We start from the raw sequence: 21,550 nt of genomic DNA on the forward strand, positions 1-21,550 counted from the left end.
CTAATCCTAGTCAGTGCTCAGTTTCTCCAAATTCACCCTAGGTTCTTTTGATCAGGGTTTGATCTCTCTAAAATTATTATCTTCTTATTCATCATCAGAATCCCCCTATCACCATACCTCTTACAACTAACTTAAAGCTGACTGGGACTCCTGTGATTGCTCTTAGGTAGAAATCTTTCATTTTCCTGCTGACAAATGTGTTTGATCTAATGTAACTTCTTGGATTCAGGCTGGCATGGAATCTTTTACTCCCTCAAACTCCAAGTCAAGCCTCACTCTTCTCCATGGTTTTCCTCTCATTGTGCTGCTGCAGTTTCCAATAGTAATCATTACCTCCATATCTATCGCCTAAACAAGTATAAAAAAAACAGACGTTTGTTTACTATTGCTAAAAAACCATTGTTTTGTCTAATGTCAATCCCCTATTCTCAGAACATAAAATGTCGTATTTCATCTCAATAATTAGGCTCCAGAGACTTCTAGAGAATTTTTAGCAGTGACTATAATAAGGGCAAATCTGTCATTCGTCCTATCTTGCATGGTTCAGATTTTGTTACCTCACCTAAAGATAATGCTAAATTGTTTGCCAAAAACTTTTCATCAATCTCATCTCTTGATTCCACTAGTTGCGTTCTACCTGATATAGCTGACAAACAGGATGATTCATTGCTTGACATTTGTATCACTCCAGTTTCTGAATCTAAAGTCATTTCCAATGAGCAATTTAACTCATCTTACTACCGTCCCATTAGTTTTCTTCAATTCATAAGTACGGTTTTTGAGCCTTTAATTAACAAACACTCAATCTCTCATCTTTATTCTAATAACTTTCTGATCATCAGTATGGATTTCGACCTTCTCGTTCTACTACTGATTTATTAAAGGTATCAACCGATAGATTTTAATATGCATTAAATAGATGTGGAGAGATAAGGCTATTGCTCTCGACATTTCTAAATTTCTATTGAATTCTTCATCACCAATCGTAGTATAAAAATTGTCCTCAATGGACAGCACTCTTTTTCATATCCTGTAACTTTAGGTGTTCCTCAAGGTTCTATCTTAGGCCCTATACTTTTTTTAATTTACATTAACGATCTCCCTGAAATTCTCACACCTGAGGTGGCATTGTTTGCTGATGATACTACCATTTATTTTTGTTTTTATAAGAAGCCAACGCTCTTCGATTGTTTAAGAGGGGGCATTTGAGCTTGAAAAAGATTTTACTTCTGCTACATTATGGGGCTCTCAGTGGCTGATGAGCTTTAACTTGAAACTCAATTTTTTTCAGTTAATCGTGATTGCAACAATCTAGATCTTCCTATATTTATGAACAGTAACGTACTCGATAAGTCATCTACCAATTGTAGTCGTAAGGTAGAGGATTAACTCTTTCTTCCAATCCTTCCATATATTAAACCCATTGAAAAATTAGCATCTACTAAGGTTGCATCTCTTTATGGTGCTTGCCATTTTTTTAGTCTGGACTCAATTCATTATCTTGATAAATATTTAATCCGTCCTTGTTTGCAATAATGTTGCTATATCTGGAGCGGATCTTCGAATGACGCTCTTTCTCTTTTAGACAAGGTGCAAAAATTTTGTCGAAAAGTGAACCTGCTCTTACCGCCAACCTTCAACCATTGTCTCATCTTCGTAATGTTGCTTCTCTTTCTCTTTCTATTAATGCTATAATGGGAGCTGCTCTAAAGAGCTAGCATCTACTAAAATTTATTCTTGTGTTACTCGTCATTCAGTTAAGTCTCATCTTTTTACTGTGACTATTTTCAAGTGCTTAAAAAATTCTTATTTGTTTGTTTTTTCCTCGAACATCGGTTCTTTGAAATTCGCTCCCTTTATCTTGTTTTCCTGATTCATATAATATAAGTCGCCTCTTAATCGTTATCTTGCTTTATAAACTTCATTTTTTTTATTCAGTAACTTCCAACTCTAATTAGTTGTTGCTTGCAGCCTTGTTGGAACTGAAGATGATTAAAAAAAAAAAGGTTCTTAAAATTTATAAGACGTGCTACATGCTACTGCTCATGATAGCTACGTGCTTTTTATATAGACCTCTTGTCTAAACTTGTTGCTAATGCTGTTTTAATAAGCATATCATCAATAAAAAGAAAGGGTGTACTCAAGGAGGTATAATAGACTGGAGGGAGAACGAAGTTAAAATACGTTAAAATACGAAGTTAAATATTTCTCAAGGAACCGTCTTAGTAGTAACATAATTTTTTATTAAGCACCACGTAGTTATCATAATTTAAAGTTAACCAATTACATTTAACTTTTAACAAAAATTATCCAATGATATTTTTTCAAAGCATCTTAAGCAATTGAAGCATTGCAAATAAAAGATGAAAGTTAAAAAATTCGTAAACAATATTTAGAGTTTAGTTTATTTGGCGTATTTATTGTGCCACTGGCTGGTGTATTAGCACTTTTTTTATATTTCTTTAAGAAAATATTCTATTATGTAAATGTCTTTGGTATACTTAAAATAGTTTCAGTGCCGAGCAAAGTCTCCACTTAAAACTACCATTCAAAAACTTAAGATTTTAACGGTCTCGAAATTAAAGCCGAAGTTAGGATTCCATAATATACCATTAAAATATATCATTAAATTATATTAAATTAAATTATAACACAAAAAATCTTGATAGGCATATTACATTTTAAATAAACACAGTAAGATTTTTGAAGTTTTTCCCTTAAACAATTTAATTGAGTATATCTTGCAGACCAGATATTCAACTAAAATACCGCGTAAACTAATAACCCACTGACGGCAATTTCTTCAAAACCAACTTAACTACTATGAGCAGTATAGTGTTCTTAATGTAAAAAAAAATTTTTAAACGATCGTCATCATATATACTAAATGAAAAGACAATTTATTCTGCAAAATTAATCCAATTCAAAATTAATTATATAAAAAACTGAAAAAAATGATGATTGTATAAATTGGTGAAAATATGTATATATATATAAAAAATGATATTGTGTATAAAAATTGTGTACATTGAATGTAAAATCTGATAAGTATAAAAGCCAGCACAGCAGTTTTATATAAAATAATAAATAACTCTATACAAACGATACTTTGGTTTTTTGTGTTAAAGCTGATTTGTGAGAATGAAACGTATTTTTCTTATGGTTTTTCCTAAAATAAGATGTACATAATATTTACTAAATATTAAAACATTACAGAATAAAATAAAAACATTACAGATTAAAAAAATTAAATATAAATTAGAACAACACTTTACAGGTAAAAAATTGACATGTTTTTAACTCTAGTTGTGTACTAAAAAGAATAATTTTATCAGATTTAATGTTGAAGCAAAAGTGGAAACCAATAAAACGAAAATAAACCAAATGCCAACAAAACTCCTACAAAATTTACGAAATTAGTGAAGGAAATCAAGAGATTTTGTGCAGTCTAATATTTTCAAGAACAATGAGTTTTTTAAACTTTTCCTACTACTGTTTTTGTTTTGTTACTTTTTTTATATAAAAACTCAAGATGGTTTAAAAAAATATTATAGTCGAAAAATTGTATCCTTAATCCTCAAATTTTATTCTTAGCAGAGGAGTATTCTAAATCCTAACGCGTATAATATGAAGAGGCGTCTTTAGCTCTAGCTGCCCCTCCCCCCCAGCCTTTCTAAAAAATGTCCTAATTTAAAGGGAGGGGGTGGTCTCTAGGTACCACAGTTTTAGGGGTCCCATTTTTTCAGAAAAACTATTTTTCTTATGTCCTATTTATGGTAATACGTCAGGCTTGGAATTCTCTTTATCTGCCACCGGTCTCCAGGCCTAGAAAAACGCATAACAAAAAAAAAAAAAAAAAATTTTAACGTAATGCTGCATATTTTTTCAACTCGATTTAATAATTAGAATTGACACATCGACAATTGCAAATTACGAAAAACCTGCCCAATTGTTGAGCGTAGAGCGCTCTTGATCCGCTTTAGTGCGTCGAATAACCCATCTCCAGAGCAGTTTGAAGCGGCGGTACTCAAAAATATTCGCAGTACAACATCGACGTTTTGAAATGAAAACTCGAGGTTCTTGGAACAAATGATTTGAATCAGATGACTGATTCAAGTTGGAAAGTAAACATTATGGGCCTGATTCAGGATTCATAAAATTTACGTATCATTTAATGTCTCGCATGTTTATTACCCTTGTTGCGCCAACTATGCTGATACATGAATTGTTTTGAAGAAGAAAAAAACTTGATTAAATCCAATAAACATCTTTAAAACAACCTTAAAAATAATACAGCCTTAATCGTCATGTTTTTTTCAAAGCATTATAACATAAAATATAACATTATAACTACAGTAAATTAAAATACAGTAGAAAAATTGTTAAAATTTTTGTTAAGTTTCACATTCAAAAAACGAAGATAAAAAAATCAAATAAAATATTTATACAAAGATAAAAAAATCAAATAAAATACAAAGATAAAAAAATCAAATAAAATAAATCATTTCATGTTTAAAAGTTATTGCACGAACGAAATTTAAAAAATCGTTCGCTTTCGTTTAAAACCGATCAATTTTAATAAGTCAGACTGTTTTTTGCAAATAAAAGTAATTACGACATATCTTTGACTTAAGATAAAAAAATAAAAAAAGCCCTAAGTGATAAGGCCTGAAAATCAATATATCATTTTCGATGCATCGAAACAAGCATCGTTAAACAATGTATTAAATATTCATCTTCGTAACACAATGATCGAAAGAATAAAACCAAAATTTATAAAACAGCTAAATTCAAAACTAAAATCTTATTTGGTTATCGTTATTTGCCATTGCGCTACAGTAATGGTGCTACAGTAAAAAACTTATAGAAGAAAAACAAATTGCATACTGTTCACATATTCTTTTAATACGCATTTTCTTCATCTGTCTTAAGTTTTCTTTTATCCTAACAGGTTTTTTCAACTTTGGATGATGATAGATTTGTTCTTCTGTCACAACAGATATTTCCAACTGTGGAAAACAATCGTTCAGAGGAAGCAACTGGAATTGCCAATATTCTCCTTGCTTGGAGGAGAAGCTTCGAGGAAGCTACTGGAATTGTCAATATACTCCTGGCAAAGCGGGTAAGTTTGAGATACTTAAATGATTGGTTCTTTCACTAACGAGGTATATACCCGCTATTGGCAATCGGTGCTGTTGTTAAAGAGCTTTCTAACTCCGCCTTAATCTTTGTTAAAAACCTTCAAATTTTCACAATTCTTACGTATCCAGTTATTTTGTTTTCTTAAGGCTGTGTTTGTGTCTGTGTCATAGTGTCTTGTGTGTCATCAATGAGGTATTGTGACGTGTTGGTGAAGAGGTGTTCCTAAGTTTGACCTTCCACATGTGAACACATATACCTTCAAGGATATCTTGATCATGTTGTACCTTTGTCCAATGCAATGCAATCTTGATCCTTTGTAACGTGGATCCAATATGTAACTCCATATTCGGAAAACTTATCATTTACTTTCAATAAGTAATGATCAACGACCTCTTTCATTATGGGATTGGTTAGATTTTAGGTGGTATAATCTCCACTTTATCTGGTATTTTGATGAATAGATTTTGTGAAACATCTTTTTCTGCTACAATATTGATGGCAAGCAGTAGCTTATTAATTGATTATGAATTATTAATTGATTGTAATTGGTAGAGCTCACTGTTCCATCTAATTTAGCAACTTTTAACTAGTTTTTTAATTGTAACATCTAGAATTTTCAATGCTTCGATAATTAGTAAATCCTTTGACTGCTAAGAGTGATTGAATAAGCCAATCAGTCTTTATCAATAAGTGTCTTGTCAATATGTCTAATTAAGGCATTTAAGTCAACGATTTACGGTTAACAATATATTAAACGACCTATTTAATTTAATGATTTATGATTAATAATAAATTAGACAATCTATCTAATTTTACTATTATCAATACAATAGGCAATTTATTTACTTTTTCTCATGTGAAAAGACATTGTAAGGAACATAATTATAAATCAATAAACCACTAATGTAAGTAATTTTGCCATTTTATATTTTAATTTTTTATATAACACATCGTTAATCGTTCAGGTATATTTTTGTTCGATTAACTGTGTTCAATGCTGAGAAAAACTCATCGCTTTCGATGTATCGAACACGATGAGTTGTTCGATGCATCGACCACGATTTATCGACACATCGTTAAACGATACATCGCCGCTCCCTAACTTTTATTATAAATTTTATAATCTAGAACATTCAATATCGAGTCTTGAGGCATGACAGTGTATTAATTTTGCTTTAACACAGCCTTAAACTATAGAAGTTAGTTACGAGTCAAAGTTTGATAACAAATTTAAATTGCAGCCATTGAATATTCTGTTCTTAATAGTTATTGCTCATTTTTGTCCTATGCATTATTAAAATATTCTGGTTGATAATAATGATTTTTACAAGTTAACTGATGTATCCGATTTTATGTGGCGAAAACATTATATGTATTTTATTCTAAATGGTTATGTAATAATTGGGTTTCAATGAATCTAGATTGGTGTTTCAAACTTGTTTTAATATAATATTTTAATATAATATAATGTATTGTTTTAATATAATACACCTTAAAATATCTATTTATAAGATATTGTAAGTGTAATTCATGTTTTTATATATTTATAACACGAAAAATATTGATATTTGTTTATATATAATACAAGAAAACTTGAACTTAGCTAATTCTAATATTTTGGATACAGTTGTAAATGGCACGAACTTGACTGTAAATAATAACCTGTCTAAATCCATAAAGCATCTTTGACAAAGGTGGAATATATGCAACCAAATTTTTTTTCAAACCAAATTTTTTATCCTATTATATACGCAATAAGGTTTAAGCTTTAGGTTCTTTTTTATATAGATTACGTAGTAGTTTCATGAAATATAAAAAAGAGCCCTAGAACAGCATAAAAATACCTAAAATTAGTAATTGGATATGTGTTTAGTTTTCTAAATGCATAAAATAATTTTCAATCAGAATGCCATATTAATATTAGTCTAGTTTATAACTTTGATGCTTTAAGAAATTTAAGCTATTAACTATGCAAAATGAACCGTTGCCAGCTATTCCAGGTATCACAATTAACCAAATAAAAAATCCTTAGTACCACTACATTTGTCATATAATAATACTCAATGTGGTAATTATGGGAGTAGTCCGACAAAATTATTACTTTAGTCCAGTTTAGTTTTATTATGGTTAATAAAATATGTGGTTGCTAAACAATTTAGGTTTCCATAGCAACCCAAAATTAAAACTAATGTCACCATTGAAACCGTAATTTTCAAATTAGTCAACAGTGCAAAAATGGTCTTTAAATCTTTTGTATATGAGGAGTTATTTGTTTTGTCCAGTAAAAATGAATTTTGGCCTACTGTGTAATGGTTTAGGGCCAACGACATGGGGAGGAGGAGGAGGAGGGGGCGGAAGGACACGTCCCCCCCACTTTTTTTCTTAAGGACCTTTTTTTTTTCCTAAGAAAATTCTAGATACAGAAGACTTTTTTCAAGAATTGACAACCGTGCCCCTTACTTCGAAACTCGTGTTGTCGACCTTGTGGTTACATAAATTTCACATGTCAAAAATTTTTAAATCTTCTCATCAAAAAATGATAAACAAACAAAAGAAAAATAAAGAGAAAAAGATAACAAAATGAAAAAGCATCAGACAATTTTTTTTTTTTTTTTATTTTTTAATGTAATAAAAGTATGCATTGCTAATTTGATGAATTTTTAAAATTCTTGAAAAAAAAAAAACCTTTTTAAATAGACACCAATTTAAAAAAAAAAACTACTTGCATGATTGTTGTGAGCTACAACAACTTTATGCAATCAGATCCTTATTTGCAACAAAAAATACTACCAATATTGAAAAACATATCTACCATGTATGTAAAACCATGTATGCAAAGAGCTAGATAGTGAGAGAGATAAAATATTTTTCAAAAGTTATATTCAAAAAACCATGAAATTATATAAAGAATCTAAACCTTTGTGCTGAATTTAAAAAAAAAAAAAATTTTTAATTTAAAAATCTTTCATTTTGATGTTTTCGAAAATCTTCTTCTATTATTTGGTTTCACTGGAAAGTCATAAAATGTTTTTAAATCAACATAAAAAAATCATAAACAAAGTTGCTTGCTTAATCCATTTTGCTATAAATTAATATATATATAACAGAACAGAACTTAGATTACATAGCAGAAATCTAAATTCTGTTATGTCGAATAACAATAAGTAATCATAACAATCAATTCTGTTATGTACACTATTTTTATATAAAACTGAAGGTTAAGCCATGCATTCTGAACTGCATCTATTTTTTAACAAGATGCATGCAACCTTATCTAATTATCAACTTTTTGAAATTTTTGTTTTCAAGTATTATCAAAAAGACTTATGCAGCAACTCGTTAAAAAAAGTTTCTGATGATTGAATCATTCTTGAAAATATATTTAGTAAAGTTTAGTCTCAGCTCAGCTTCAATTTAGCAACAGTTTCTTATCATAATATAATTAAATATTCAAACCATTTTTTCTATTCCTAACAACAATGGTATTGTGACTTATAACTTTTCAATGTCAGAATGTCAGGACACTTATAACTTTTTTTGGCAAGATTTGTCATCTGAGTGTTTGTAAAATCGCTTAGGTAGTTGATAAGAAAGTTATAAAGCAGCCAACTTCTGTATTATCTGAAGATTACAATTTCATGCATTTTAGCTGATTTTCAGTGTTTAACTATTCAATTGGTCCAGAAATTGTGCATATTTTGAACTGGTTAAGATTGTAATCACACAACATGACTAACAGCAACTAAAAGTACTAACAGCTGGCCCCTGATACAAAAAAGATAGAATAGACTTTAATGGTTAAACCAGTTAATGATTTAATTCCTTATACCATAAATATATGATAAACTATTGTACTATATCAATAGATTATCCAGTCCATATATTAAAAATCTGTAAATAATTTTTTTCAAAATATATGAAAAATATCCAAAAAAATATTACCAATGAAATGAATATTAACAAAATTTAACAAATAATAAGCAATATAAAGCTCTAGAAAACACTATACCTCCCTTATATTAATTATTTTACTATGCCTTGCTTAAAGTAACTTTCTACTTTAATGAACAATAGTCATATTTTTATTATGTGTGAAGAGAAAACACTTTTTTTTTAATGTTGTCAAGGAGGCTACTTTAAATGTGGTTACAACCCTCTCTCAACTCTATAATTCTGAGACACAAACCTTGACAAACAAGGCAGCTATGCAGAGAAATAAGTTGAGCGCGGTACCACCAGGGATGTTGTGGAAACATGAATTAGAAACCTCTCACTTATTAAGCGAACACTTATAAATAGCAGTAGCCGGTGATAAATTTGCTGATAAATTTAGTTTGATATATGAATAACTTTAAAATATCTACTTTTAAAAAACTAAATAGAAGTGAATACATAAAAAAAAAGATTTAGAAGCTGAAATCATAACTGCATTGAAAATATTGCGTAGCTTAATAAAAAAACTTGAGTAGTTAATTCTCTTTCAAAAAATTTACTTTGAAACATTTTTTTTAATGAAAAATTGTCTTTGTTTACTACTAGTACACATGAACCTTTTTTCAAAACTGAAAAAAAAAGAATAAAATTTGTCATTTTCTTCAATATTTTTATTGTAATTGCCTTAGTAAACAGTATTTTCAGTCACTTGATGACTTTATTCAAACTTAAATTTCTGGAGAATTTCTCGATTTCCAGAAAATCTATAATTTAACAGAAATGTCTGGAATTTTAGAAAAATATGATCTATAGACAATAAACGCATATCATTTCTAATTTTTTTCTAATCACCTTTGATACTTCTCTGTCTCCGTAACTTTCTAGCACACATAAGTGTGGAATATTTTTTTTTTTTATCACATTAAAATTTTTTTTTATAACATTAAAAGTTTTGACATGTTGTTGATAAATGACAAAGGCAAAAAAAGTGTTTGATGTGTGGTTTTTATGCATATGCATTCTGTTAAACTTGCACTGTGCAATGTTTTACTATGAAATTTTTTTAAGTTTCTTTAATTACGCTACATTTATGGATTCTGTAATTTACTAAAATAATATTTTTTAAGCCAAAAAACATTAACTTTACGATAATGACTTTATCTATGCTGACTGTGTTAAAAAAAAAAACCACAACTGGTTTTTTATTTGCAACTTAGTTTCTTGAAATTTAATGCTAGTTACAACGATATTTTTTCACTAATTAGATTTCTTCTCCGCTCAGCAGCCATTTTTGTTAGTGAATTATTTCTTTAATGTTTATTGCCAATTGAGTTTTTATTAGAGATGCAAAACCAACACCGTTCACCAATCATGATAGTTAATTTAAACATTTGCTAATTTTCCCATTAGTATTTTCATAATAGTAATTCAGATATTTTCAAATAATTGGTCTAATATTGTAAGTTGCTCGCAAATTGTCTTTTAAAGACAATTTATGAGCAACTTACAATAATTAATTTTAAACTACTTTTAACTCTGCTTTCCATATGAAGTCAAGTATTTAAATTTTCTATGCCCAAACAAAAAACAATAATGCCATACTTTTCAGATAATGCAAATACCAGCTGCTTGACAACTTCCTAATTTGCCATCGTATAATTAACACCCTTCTTGCTGATTCGTTCTAATAATTTTGAAAATACGAATTCTACCACCCCTAATACTCTTGGTTGAAAATTTTTAAACTAATGATTACCTATGGAATTTTTACACATTAACTCAAGTAGTTTAGAACATGTTTTTTCTAATGCGTATATATATATAAAAAAAAAAATTGATAGAAAACCTAACAAAATTTCAACTCCCTAAACTACAAAAAAAAGTTATTTTAAAGCAGAAATAACTTGGTTGTGTAGTTTATTTTTGTTTATTTATTAGTTTATTATTTATCTAGTTTTTATCTTTTTTTATGTAGTTATATTTTTTATTTTATGTATTTTTTATGTTTCAGTTAATTTTACATTATTTAGTTTATTAATCCACAACAAATTTCGTTACAAACAGAATAATTGAATTTCTTTACCAACAGAATAATTAAAACATTGAAACAGCAAAAAAAAAAAAAAATAATAATAATAAAATAACAAATTTGCTTCTATCTAAACGCAGAAAAAATGACTTTTTTAAATTTTCATTACTGATTTACTTTTTCAACAATTTTAGAACATTGTTATAAACAAAAATGTTTAAACAAAAAATTATATATAAAATAATGTGTACCTGGGATTATAGTCAGCAACATTTGGTTGCTGTTTAATTACATCATTTATTGGTAAAACAATAATTTTTCCTTTTTGACTACGATTTGAAAAGTTATTATTCCTGGTGCACATGTAGTAATAAGTCCCTGTTGCATTATTTGCAAGTATACGAGGGCCCAGATCAAAGTATCTTCCAGCATCAGCTAGTAATGAATTCCTAGCACCAATTACATCTACAATATACAATATATAAGAGTTCAATTCTCCAATTTTATTTTAAAGTTATTTATGAAACTATTTAATAGTGTAAAATATTATATATCAATGTTGTGACCACTATATTGGCAGTGACATGATAGGTTGCATTAGAAAAATAAACTAATAAAATGTCATTTTAAAATAACAAAAATAAAATAAAAAATAAATTATTTCCTTTCTTATAATGGTTTTTTTTTTTTTTACATTTATTTCTAAAACAAAATTATACAAATTTTTATTTTATTGGTGTTTAAAATGTAACATACCAGGTGTGAGTATGGCTAGTTTTATGGTATCAACCAAACCAAAACCTAGTAAACTTTTGTTTGGCGTGCTCACATTCATTGGATAATTATTTCCATAATGACCGTTTTTGTTATCAAGGGAGACAGCTTGTCCAGGATTGCCTTCAGGGTAATTTTGATCTCTTAACAAAATAATGTTTGAACGATCCGTTCCAGCGGTACCTTGTCCTGCATTATCATTTGGATTAGTATTTGATCCAGTCCACCTAAAGAAAAACATGGTTATATAGAACTGTATATATATATTTTGCATAAAGTTACTATATATATATATATATATATATATATATATATATATATATATATATATATATATATATATATATATACACACACAGATACACACATTAGATACAGGGGTTTTAATATATACATCAACTGATTTTGGGAGAACAGGCAAGGAAGTTTGCTACATCGAATGAAGATTTAGGTTTAATTATTCTTTGTTTTTTTTTTCTAAAAATTTAAAAAATACACTTGACAAACATAAAACTACTCAACAAAAAGCTGGTGACATTTATAAACAACTCAATTTTCATTTACTCAAGTATCAACAAACACATTTTTCAATTGCTTTGATAAAATCTCAACTGAAAGTGCTTGAGAAACATAAACCTACAGAAAACAACCTGATTAGTCAATTTCTGCTATTTTTCATATCTTATATACACACTTTATATAATAGGAATTTTAAATATAAAAATGGTTTAGCTTCTTAGACAAAGTCTTTGTTTCCATGCTCTAATGTTCATTAGTATTTAAAATAGAATAAAAAAATTTTTCTTAATGAAAAATATCTTCTGTTGGCACCATTAGGAAGATTAAATTACATAAACCAATTCATAAAGAAAACAAAAAACAGGCCTAAGCAGGAATAGCAAACTTATTATACTTTGTTGTGACAACTTGGCCACAGCTTTTCAGATATCTGGAACATGTGGTAAAAGAATTAATTTAGTTTTTTTAGGACGTATTTGAAATATCTGAAATGCTGTGGCCAAGTTGTCGCAACAAAGTATTATAAGCATGGTCAGGCAAAGTGGTTGATTGCTCACAGTTCCCGCCAAATCCTGAAAAAACTTCAGTTCACGACAACAAAGATACAATAAGGATGTTAGTCATCATAACTTTGAGGTTTGAGGTTTAAATCCATCATATGCGTATGTTCAACTTCAACATGTGTTTTAAAAAAACAGCAAACATCAATACAAACAATATTATTTTTAAACATTTAATCTAGTATTTTTAAACATTTAATCTTGTATTGCTTTTTTGTGTTTCAGAATACACATATAATAAAAGAATAATATTGGAATAATAATGGTATTTAAAAAAAATAAATCTATTAGACATTTAAAAAAATCATTATAACAAGTCCACAAACAATTAGAAAATTAGAAATTCCAAAAGACTAATGACAATTTTTTTTGATTATCTTCTTATCAACATTTCACATGTTAACACTAAGGCAACCACATTTAAATATACAAGGAAAAATTATTTATAGATAAAATCAATTGAAAAAATAAATACTGTATATGAATTGCATCTGAAACTGATAGAGTAAGACGACTTGGTACAAAATCATATTCAACTGCTGGATATACTTGAACAATATTTCCTCGCTTACCACGAACATTTAAGTTGTACATTTGAACCCCATTAAATGAACTAGGGCGTGGTCGAATCGCAAATCGATGGCTCCTAAACAAAAAAATTCTTTAAAACAAACAAAAAAATTTTTTTAATTACTGTTTGTCACTCTTAATTTTATTACACATATCACATTTAATTATTCAATTTATATAATGCAAACTTATTGCTTAATTCATCTTCTGTGTTGGAGGGAGGCTAGATATACTTTTTTAAATATATTTTATATATATATATATATATATATATATATATATATATATATATATATATATATATATAATATACACACACAAATAAATAAAGGAATTTTTCAACTTCATAATTAGACCTCCAGTACATCAAACTTTTTACTTAAAATAAAGTTTTGTTTAAAAAATAAAGAAAAAATGCAGAGGCATTACATAAAGACAACTTTTGTTTGAACTCTTTGTTAAAAAATATTTATGTTTGGGATGATTGTAGATTAGTTCAGCAAATGCAATTCCAAAAATTCAATTAAAAAAAAAAATGAAAATGAATGTATCACTTAAAAATTGACAAACCCTTTTGATATATCATCTACCAAATACCATGTTTACTAACATAAAAATGCTTTTAAAACAAGATTACAATTATGCAAATTTCATTGTTATAAATATTTATTTTTTCAACCAATGTTGGAATATATTATTTGTAACAAAAAAAGCAAGGTATCCTGCATAAAATATATAATACTACTATGACACAGCAATTTTGCCCAACTTTGCACTCCTGACATGTTAAGCAGAGAATAACTTGACTTTATTTCAATCAAGATATTAATAAATCAATAAATGTCAAATTTTTAACACTGTGCAGCTTGGAACAATATTAAATCATCACTTAAGCAAACATTCAATAATGCAACTTGCTTTCCTATCAAAGCATTCAAAACATTGACACAAGTCACTTTCTATCTAAGCATTTAAAGGGTTCAAAACCACTATACCAGAAACCAAAAAGCCAAATATTACAGCTGAATGCTCTTTCGAATGTCAACTGTTTTAGATGACATTCGAAAGAGCATTCAGCCATACCAATATTTAACTAGAGATGTTATATCACAGTTTTCCTTCTAAAATGTGAGTTGCCTTTGCAAAAACTTAAGATTTGCCCCATTTGTATCTCTACAAAAGCTGCAAATAATCAACCTATTTCAATAACATCTGGTTTGTGCAAAGTGATACAAATGACTTGTTTTTAAAACTCAAAATGGTAAGTCCTGTAACAAATCTGTTGAAAATGCTTGATCTTATAATGACGTTGTGAAGTTGCATTTTGACTTTGCCAACACTTCTTGCCAGCATGCTGTCAACATTTACAATTCTTGTCAGCAATCTCTCAACATTTACAGTTCTTGTCAGCAATCTCTCAACATTTACAGTTCATGTCAACACACTGTCAACATTTACACTTCTTATCAATATGCTGTCAACATTTACAGTTCTTGTCAACATGCTGTCAACATTTACACTTTTTGTCAACACACTGTCAACATTTACAGTTCTTGTCAACACGCTGTCAACATTTACAATTCTTGTCAACACACTGTCAACATTTACAGTTCTTGTCAACATGCTGTCAACATTTACAGTTCTTGTCAACACGCTGTCAACATTTACAACTCTTGTCAACACACTGTCAACATTTACAGTTCTTGTCAACATGTTGTCAACATTTACACTTCAAATCAGCAATGTCAACATTTACATTTATTTATATGAAAGATATTAGGCGTAGGAAGAAGGAAAAAAAGAAATTTTATTTGATATGTAATGTAATGATTACGTTATCTAATGTAAGAGAATTTTAATTATTAAAACTATGATCTATGATTAAACTTTATTATTTTATGCATATTTATCATAAATTAATCAATTATTGTGCAAAATATATGACTTTTAATATAAGTAAATCAAAATAATCATTTTAGTAGATAAAAAAAAAGACCAATTAACCAATTTTAAAATTTAAAATAAAAATACCTGTCTTGAAATGTTCTTCCATATTGAGCAGTATTAATAGCTAAAGCAAGATTCAACTTTTTACCTAATATTGAATTACCAACTTTTAATGGTTGAACAACAGGATTGTTTTTAAAAAGATATCCTCTATTACTGGCCTCAGTGTCTGAAAGTCCAACCAAAGGTCCAATTTTTATATTGTTAACTAAAAATGAAAAACAAATTTATTTATTTTGGTAAAATATAGTGTAAAAGCAAGTAAAATGAAATAATTTTTATGAGAAAAAGGTATTTAATTCTTTTTTTTTTAAGTTGTAGAGAATTTTGAGGTACATTTAAGTATATAAAGATTAAATAATTTTTTTTATAATTTTTTAAGAAACTTTATTTAATTAAAAAAAAAAACTATTTCATTCTTCCCCCATATTTGGGAAGAATGAAATATGCAAATTGATGGGTAATTAAAAGAGTACTTAATTAAAAAATGCAACATATGATAACAATTAAAAAAAGAACCAATAATAGCAATTAAAAAATCAATTAATAAAGAAAATATTTTTATTTATGAGACGATGTTGAGTCTTTAAGAGGTTCTGTAGGTTGAGTTTTTTTTAATTCTGATTCACTACCAACAAGGCTGCAAGCATCCAAAATTAAGTTGAGAGTTACTAGAAAAAAAAGAATAGAGTTAAAGAGCAAGGAAACGGTTGACAAAACACTTGAAAAGTTGAATCAGTCTGAAAATAATAAAGATGGGAGAGAGTTCCAATGGATCGAAGCACAGGGAAAAAAAAAAAGTTGAATAAAAGTTTTTAGAGCATACAGGGATCTCGCAAGTCAAGCGAGAATGAATTTTAGTTGATGGAACTAGAGATGAAAGCTCTATTGAGCAGCAACCATTATAGTATATGTTAAAAAGAGAAAGCGATGCAACTTTACGAAAATGGGAGTAAAGCTCAAGCTTGGCAGATAGAGCTGGTCCAACTACATTTACAATGCATTTTTTAAACCATTTAAGCATTGCTTAAAAGAGAAAGATCATCATTAGAAAAACAAGCCCAAATATGACAACAGTATTCCATACAGGGGCAAATAAAAGATTTGTAAAGATAGAATGGAATCAGAAGAAAGAAAATGGAAAGCACAATAAAGAGAAGCAATCTTACCAGATGTTAATTTAGCAATCGATTGTATATATGGTTTCCATGAGAGGTCAGTAGTGAACAATAATCCAAGAAAGCATAATGAAGAGGACTCAGTGAGAGGGTTGCCATTCATCAATACAGGAATATCAACAGTATTGCAATAGTTATTTGCAGTAAATAACTGAGTTTTGTTAGAGTTAAAATTCACAAGCCACTGCAAGCCCCAATCTGTTACGGAAGTGAGATCAGATCCAAGATCAGCTGCCTGTTCTAAGCAATAGAAAAGACAAGACTTTTTGTCAAGACAGGAGTTTAAAGTCGATTCATCAGCAGAGCCTCTTTAGATATAAGCTTGTCTGGAAGATCATTAATGTAGATACGAAACAAAACAAGACAAAGGATAGATCCTTGAGGTACCCCAGAAGTTACTGGAAATAAAGAAGAGTGGTGGCCTTTCAAGGATGATTTTAATAAAAATTTCTTTAGAAAGAAATGATTTGATATTTTCAAAACCTTTGTCAGATACGCCATATCAAGCAAGATTATGGAAAAGACCATCATGCCAATCTTTGTTAAAAGCTTTAGACATGCCAAAAGCAATAGCCCTTGTCTCAAGATGAGATGTTAGAAATTTATTGATCAAAGATACAAAGACTTTGCAAAAACAGACAGAAGACTGATCGGAAGATAGATGGAGGCGTCAAAAATATCTCTAATAAAATGAGTTTTTAAAAATTGGAACCACAGATGCCATTTTCCAGCAGATAGGAAAACAAGATTTAGTCAAGCACTAATTAAATAGTTTAGAGAAAACTGAAGAGAGTTCTGGAGAACAACTTTGTAAGACTATGACAGGAACATTGTCTGGACCACAAGCCGTAAAAGCGTTTAATCGAGATATGACTTTCGCAACAGAAGCAGGAGTGATTTGAATGTCTAACAATTCGTTAACCTGTTTAATTGAAATGGAAGAAAGAGAATAGCCGTACCATTCAAGAGTTAAATTTGAAGAAAAGTTTTTTGCAAAGAGTTCTGGCTTATCCTTGTGAGAGGTAATAAGATCAGTGCCATAAATGAGAAATGGAATGTTAGGCCGAACTTTGTTAATGACGCTATTGAAGATTTTCCAATGCCTTTAGAGCCTAACTTCTGAGATAAAATACGAGATTTAGTGAATTGAGAAAAAAATGATTACGACTATATATAGCAGCTGCTATATATATGATGATGAAAATGGCACTACTTACTAGTAGTAAGTAGAGGGATGATAAGGTGAATTCGAAGAAGAAGTACAAGATAAAAGATTTACAGAGATCATTGCATAGTCAGAATCACCTAAGGGAGAAAAAGGAGAAACTCAACACAAGCTAGGGTCAGAGACAAGAAACAAATCAAGTAGTGAAGGTAAGTGATAAGGGTTGTCCGGAAAACAAGTCACAAAGTTAACTGTGTAAGAGATTGAGAAATGCAGAAGTTATAGGCTTTAGTGCCAGCAGGGTCAATGGCATTAGAGTCAAGTCATTCAGTGTGATGAGTATTTAAGTCACCATTAACAACAATATTAGCAGAGGGTTGAAATTGAATCAGGAAACTTATTCTATAATTATAATACTCAATTTGTAATATTTCTCAAAGATTATTTTGTAGTTCAGTAATGAGTTAAATGTATTTTTGAAATTCAGTTATGAATTGAAACTCAATTATGAGTTGAAATTCAGTTATGAGTTAAAATTCAGTTACGAGTTGAAAATCAGTTATGAGTTGAAATTCAGTTACAAGTTGAAATTCAGTTATGAGTTGAAATTCAGTAATGAGTAAACTGATGATATCAGGTTTTCATAAACTTGTTATGTTATAATCTTTTTTAGTATTATGTCCAACTAAATTTTTTCAATATTTTTTTTTTTTTAAATTGTATAAGACTCCCTCTTTTTCTTCTTTCAGTTAAAAGCATTAAACTTAATAAGTAAGACTCTTACTTATTAAGTTTAATACTTTGAAAAAACACTTTATAAAAAGCACTCTTTAAAGAGTGCTTTTCATATTGTAAAACTTTGTATTATATTATTTTGTAACTTTTAGCTATAACTTATTTCATCTAGTATTGAAATAACTTTGCAATAACTATTTCATTAACTTTGCAATTTTCTGCAAATAATTGGTATTAATTTTTGAATAACAAATTATTTTTGTAAAAAAAATCATATTTGATTTTGGTTTATTTCTTGGATACAGTTACAGTTTTGCAAATAAAAAATATTTTGTATTTTTTAAAAGTCAGCAAGTAATAAACTAAAAAAATTAAGTTTTGTAAACTTTTTTTTATAAAGTAATTGATAGAGTAAAAGTGGGTCAAACCGATCACCGAACAATAAAAATCAAGTAACTTTATTCTTTTTAAAAATATTTAAACTATTTTTTTTTAAATAAGATAAAATATACCAACAAGCACATTATTTATTAATTTTTTTTTAATATTGTATTTGAAAATATGAAAACTAGAAGAAAAAAAAATGATCGCTTTTGGCACAATGTCTGTTAAAACCAATCAATATAAAATACATTTAATAAATTTAATATTTTATATATGTAAATGTATATACTTTTATATATTTTTTATATAGCATACAGAAATATGCTATATATTTTTTATATAGCATACAGAAATAATAAAAGATTTAAGGTTTACATTTTTTACAACAAAAAAAATCTTAACCCATTACAAAATTTTTTGACAAACATGTTTTGTTGCAGAGTCAAGTATTGCAATTTAGATTCTTGCATGAAATCATGTCCAAATGTAATTTTTTTTTACACTTTCTGCATTTAAAAACTTTTCTTCTTTTGGCTGAAGGTGTTGTAATTGGTTCTATATTTTGAGTTACTTCTTTTTCTGCAAGGTTTGGCAATGGCATTATGAGTTTGCAGATGGTTTTACGTTTTTTAGCTTGTTTTACAGCTAGTTTGAGTTGCTTAACTTCTCTTTTTTTTTTTGAGATGATCTGCAACACCATGTTCTGTAATACATTGGCCAGCAATTTTTGGAATATTAGGTTGTCTCAATTTTTTTACATGAGACTGATTTTTTTCTTGAAAAAAACTCTTTAGCTCATTTCCCATTTCGATTTTCATTCTCTCATGTATTACTCTGTGCTTGTCGAACCTCAAAGCTGCTGTTGCTGGTTCAGAAGATAATGCTAAAGACTTTATTGTTCACAATGGCATTGAAGACGTTGGTTGATTAATTGTTTTGGAGATAGCTAATGCTTGTTGATTGATTTTGTTTTCGTTAAGTGGAAATAACCCAGTATATTCAAAACCAGCGATAGTGTGCAAACGTGTAAAATACTTACCGCTCTCATACACCTGTTTGAGCAACGTAGGAAAATTTTCTTTATCTAAGTTTTTGTATTTTGTGTCTTTGTAATATTAGTTAAGAACTGCCTTCCACACTTGCTTAACGTGGCAATAGACACCTCTGTCCAGTGGCTGAAGAATGTGAGATAAGTGGGCTGGTAGACAAATCAAAATTACATTGTTTTCCCAACATAGCAATACAGCTGCTAAACTGACGTGAGACGTATGTCCATCAAGATGTAAAATATGATTACCACTAATAGCTTGACATTCTGGTATACATTTCCTTCAACCATTCAATAAATGTGTCATGCTCCATCCAACCAGATTTAGAAATTGAATATTTTGTGCCAGTCAGACTACCTAAAGCCCATTCAGCTCTAAAGTTTCGTTTTGCTTTGTGTACCACAAATGGTGGTGTAAAGTATCCATCAGCATTACAGCAATTGTTCACTGTATAATGGATTTTTTCATTGTTACCAGTGAGTTTCAAAACACGCTTTGCACCTTTTCCACATACTACAGTTGCTTTGCCTTGATCACCACAGAAATCCGTTTCATCGCAATTCCACATATGACAACCAGAAGTTATCCCAGACAATTGATATTGTTTAGTGACAGCTTCAAAATAATTATCAATTCTTTCTTGTGTACAAGAAGCGGCTCTGGCAGATGCTAAAGTGTGAGTTTTTCTTGTGGAAATTTCTTTAGACCATCGGTTTATAAATGCATAAAACCAGTCTTTGCCGGGCCTGTCATTTTTAAATAGACCTGAATGATTTGTACGAAGAAGGTAACCGCATACGAAGTCCATGGCATCATTTTGTGTTAAACCATAACCCCAATCACATAGAAACTCAAACGCATGCACCATAATTGACTCTGTTTGCTGTGAAAGTACGGTTGTTGATCCTGATCCCTTGAAGCTAGCATTGTTGCTGTTCTTGAGACCTATTAGAGTTGAGAATGGAATGCCATATTTGAATCCAGCTTTTCTGATTAAAGTATTTTTTTCTTTTACATCATTTAACGCAGCTTCTATATCTTCTTGACTTTTTACTTGTTGTCATCTTGAAAGTGAATAATTAATAAATATCATTGAGTCATTTTTGTAAAATAATTTTAATAGGAAGAACCTGGAACAAACACATGAGAAAATCCAATTATTTAATTCACCTAGTTTCCTGATTTAAAAATTCACATACTACTTAATAAATGAATTTAAAGTAAATATGTGAATGATCGGTTTTACCAGAAAAAGTTTAATATTAATTTTTCTTACTTTTTGTCTAATTTTTAACTATAAAACAAACAAAAATTATGTAATCGGTATTAAAATTAAATTTTCAATAAGATAGAGGTAAAATTATTTTTAAACGAATTATGGTTCCTGAATTATTACAATAGCAAATAAAAGAAAAAAGCATTTTTACGACTCTCTTTTAAACTTTTATAAAAATAAAATGACTGAAAAATGACTTAGATTTTATTTTGACACATTTGAATACAGG

General features: G+C 28.9%; 1 protein-coding gene across 1 annotated transcript in view; it reads right to left on the reverse strand.

Moving 5' to 3' along the window:
* Positions 1–2,899: 2,899 nt before the first annotated feature.
* LOC100212564 (protein DD3-3) overlaps positions 2,900–21,550 on the reverse strand; it is a 78,975-nt gene continuing 60,324 nt past the window's right edge. The window contains exons 9-13 of the mRNA XM_065818248.1: positions 15,559–15,742; positions 13,433–13,603; positions 11,861–12,105; positions 11,356–11,569; positions 2,900–3,169 (exon numbers count right to left, since the gene is read on the reverse strand). Of these exons, the coding sequence (XP_065674320.1) occupies positions 3,094–3,169; positions 11,356–11,569; positions 11,861–12,105; positions 13,433–13,603; positions 15,559–15,742 (890 nt within the window). The 3' untranslated portion in view covers positions 2,900–3,093. The remainder of the gene's footprint in view (positions 3,170–11,355; positions 11,570–11,860; positions 12,106–13,432; positions 13,604–15,558; positions 15,743–21,550) is intronic.

This window comes from Hydra vulgaris, chromosome 14, assembly GCF_038396675.1.
Source record: "Hydra vulgaris chromosome 14, alternate assembly HydraT2T_AEP".
Lineage (NCBI taxonomy): Eukaryota > Metazoa > Cnidaria > Hydrozoa > Anthoathecata > Hydridae > Hydra > Hydra vulgaris.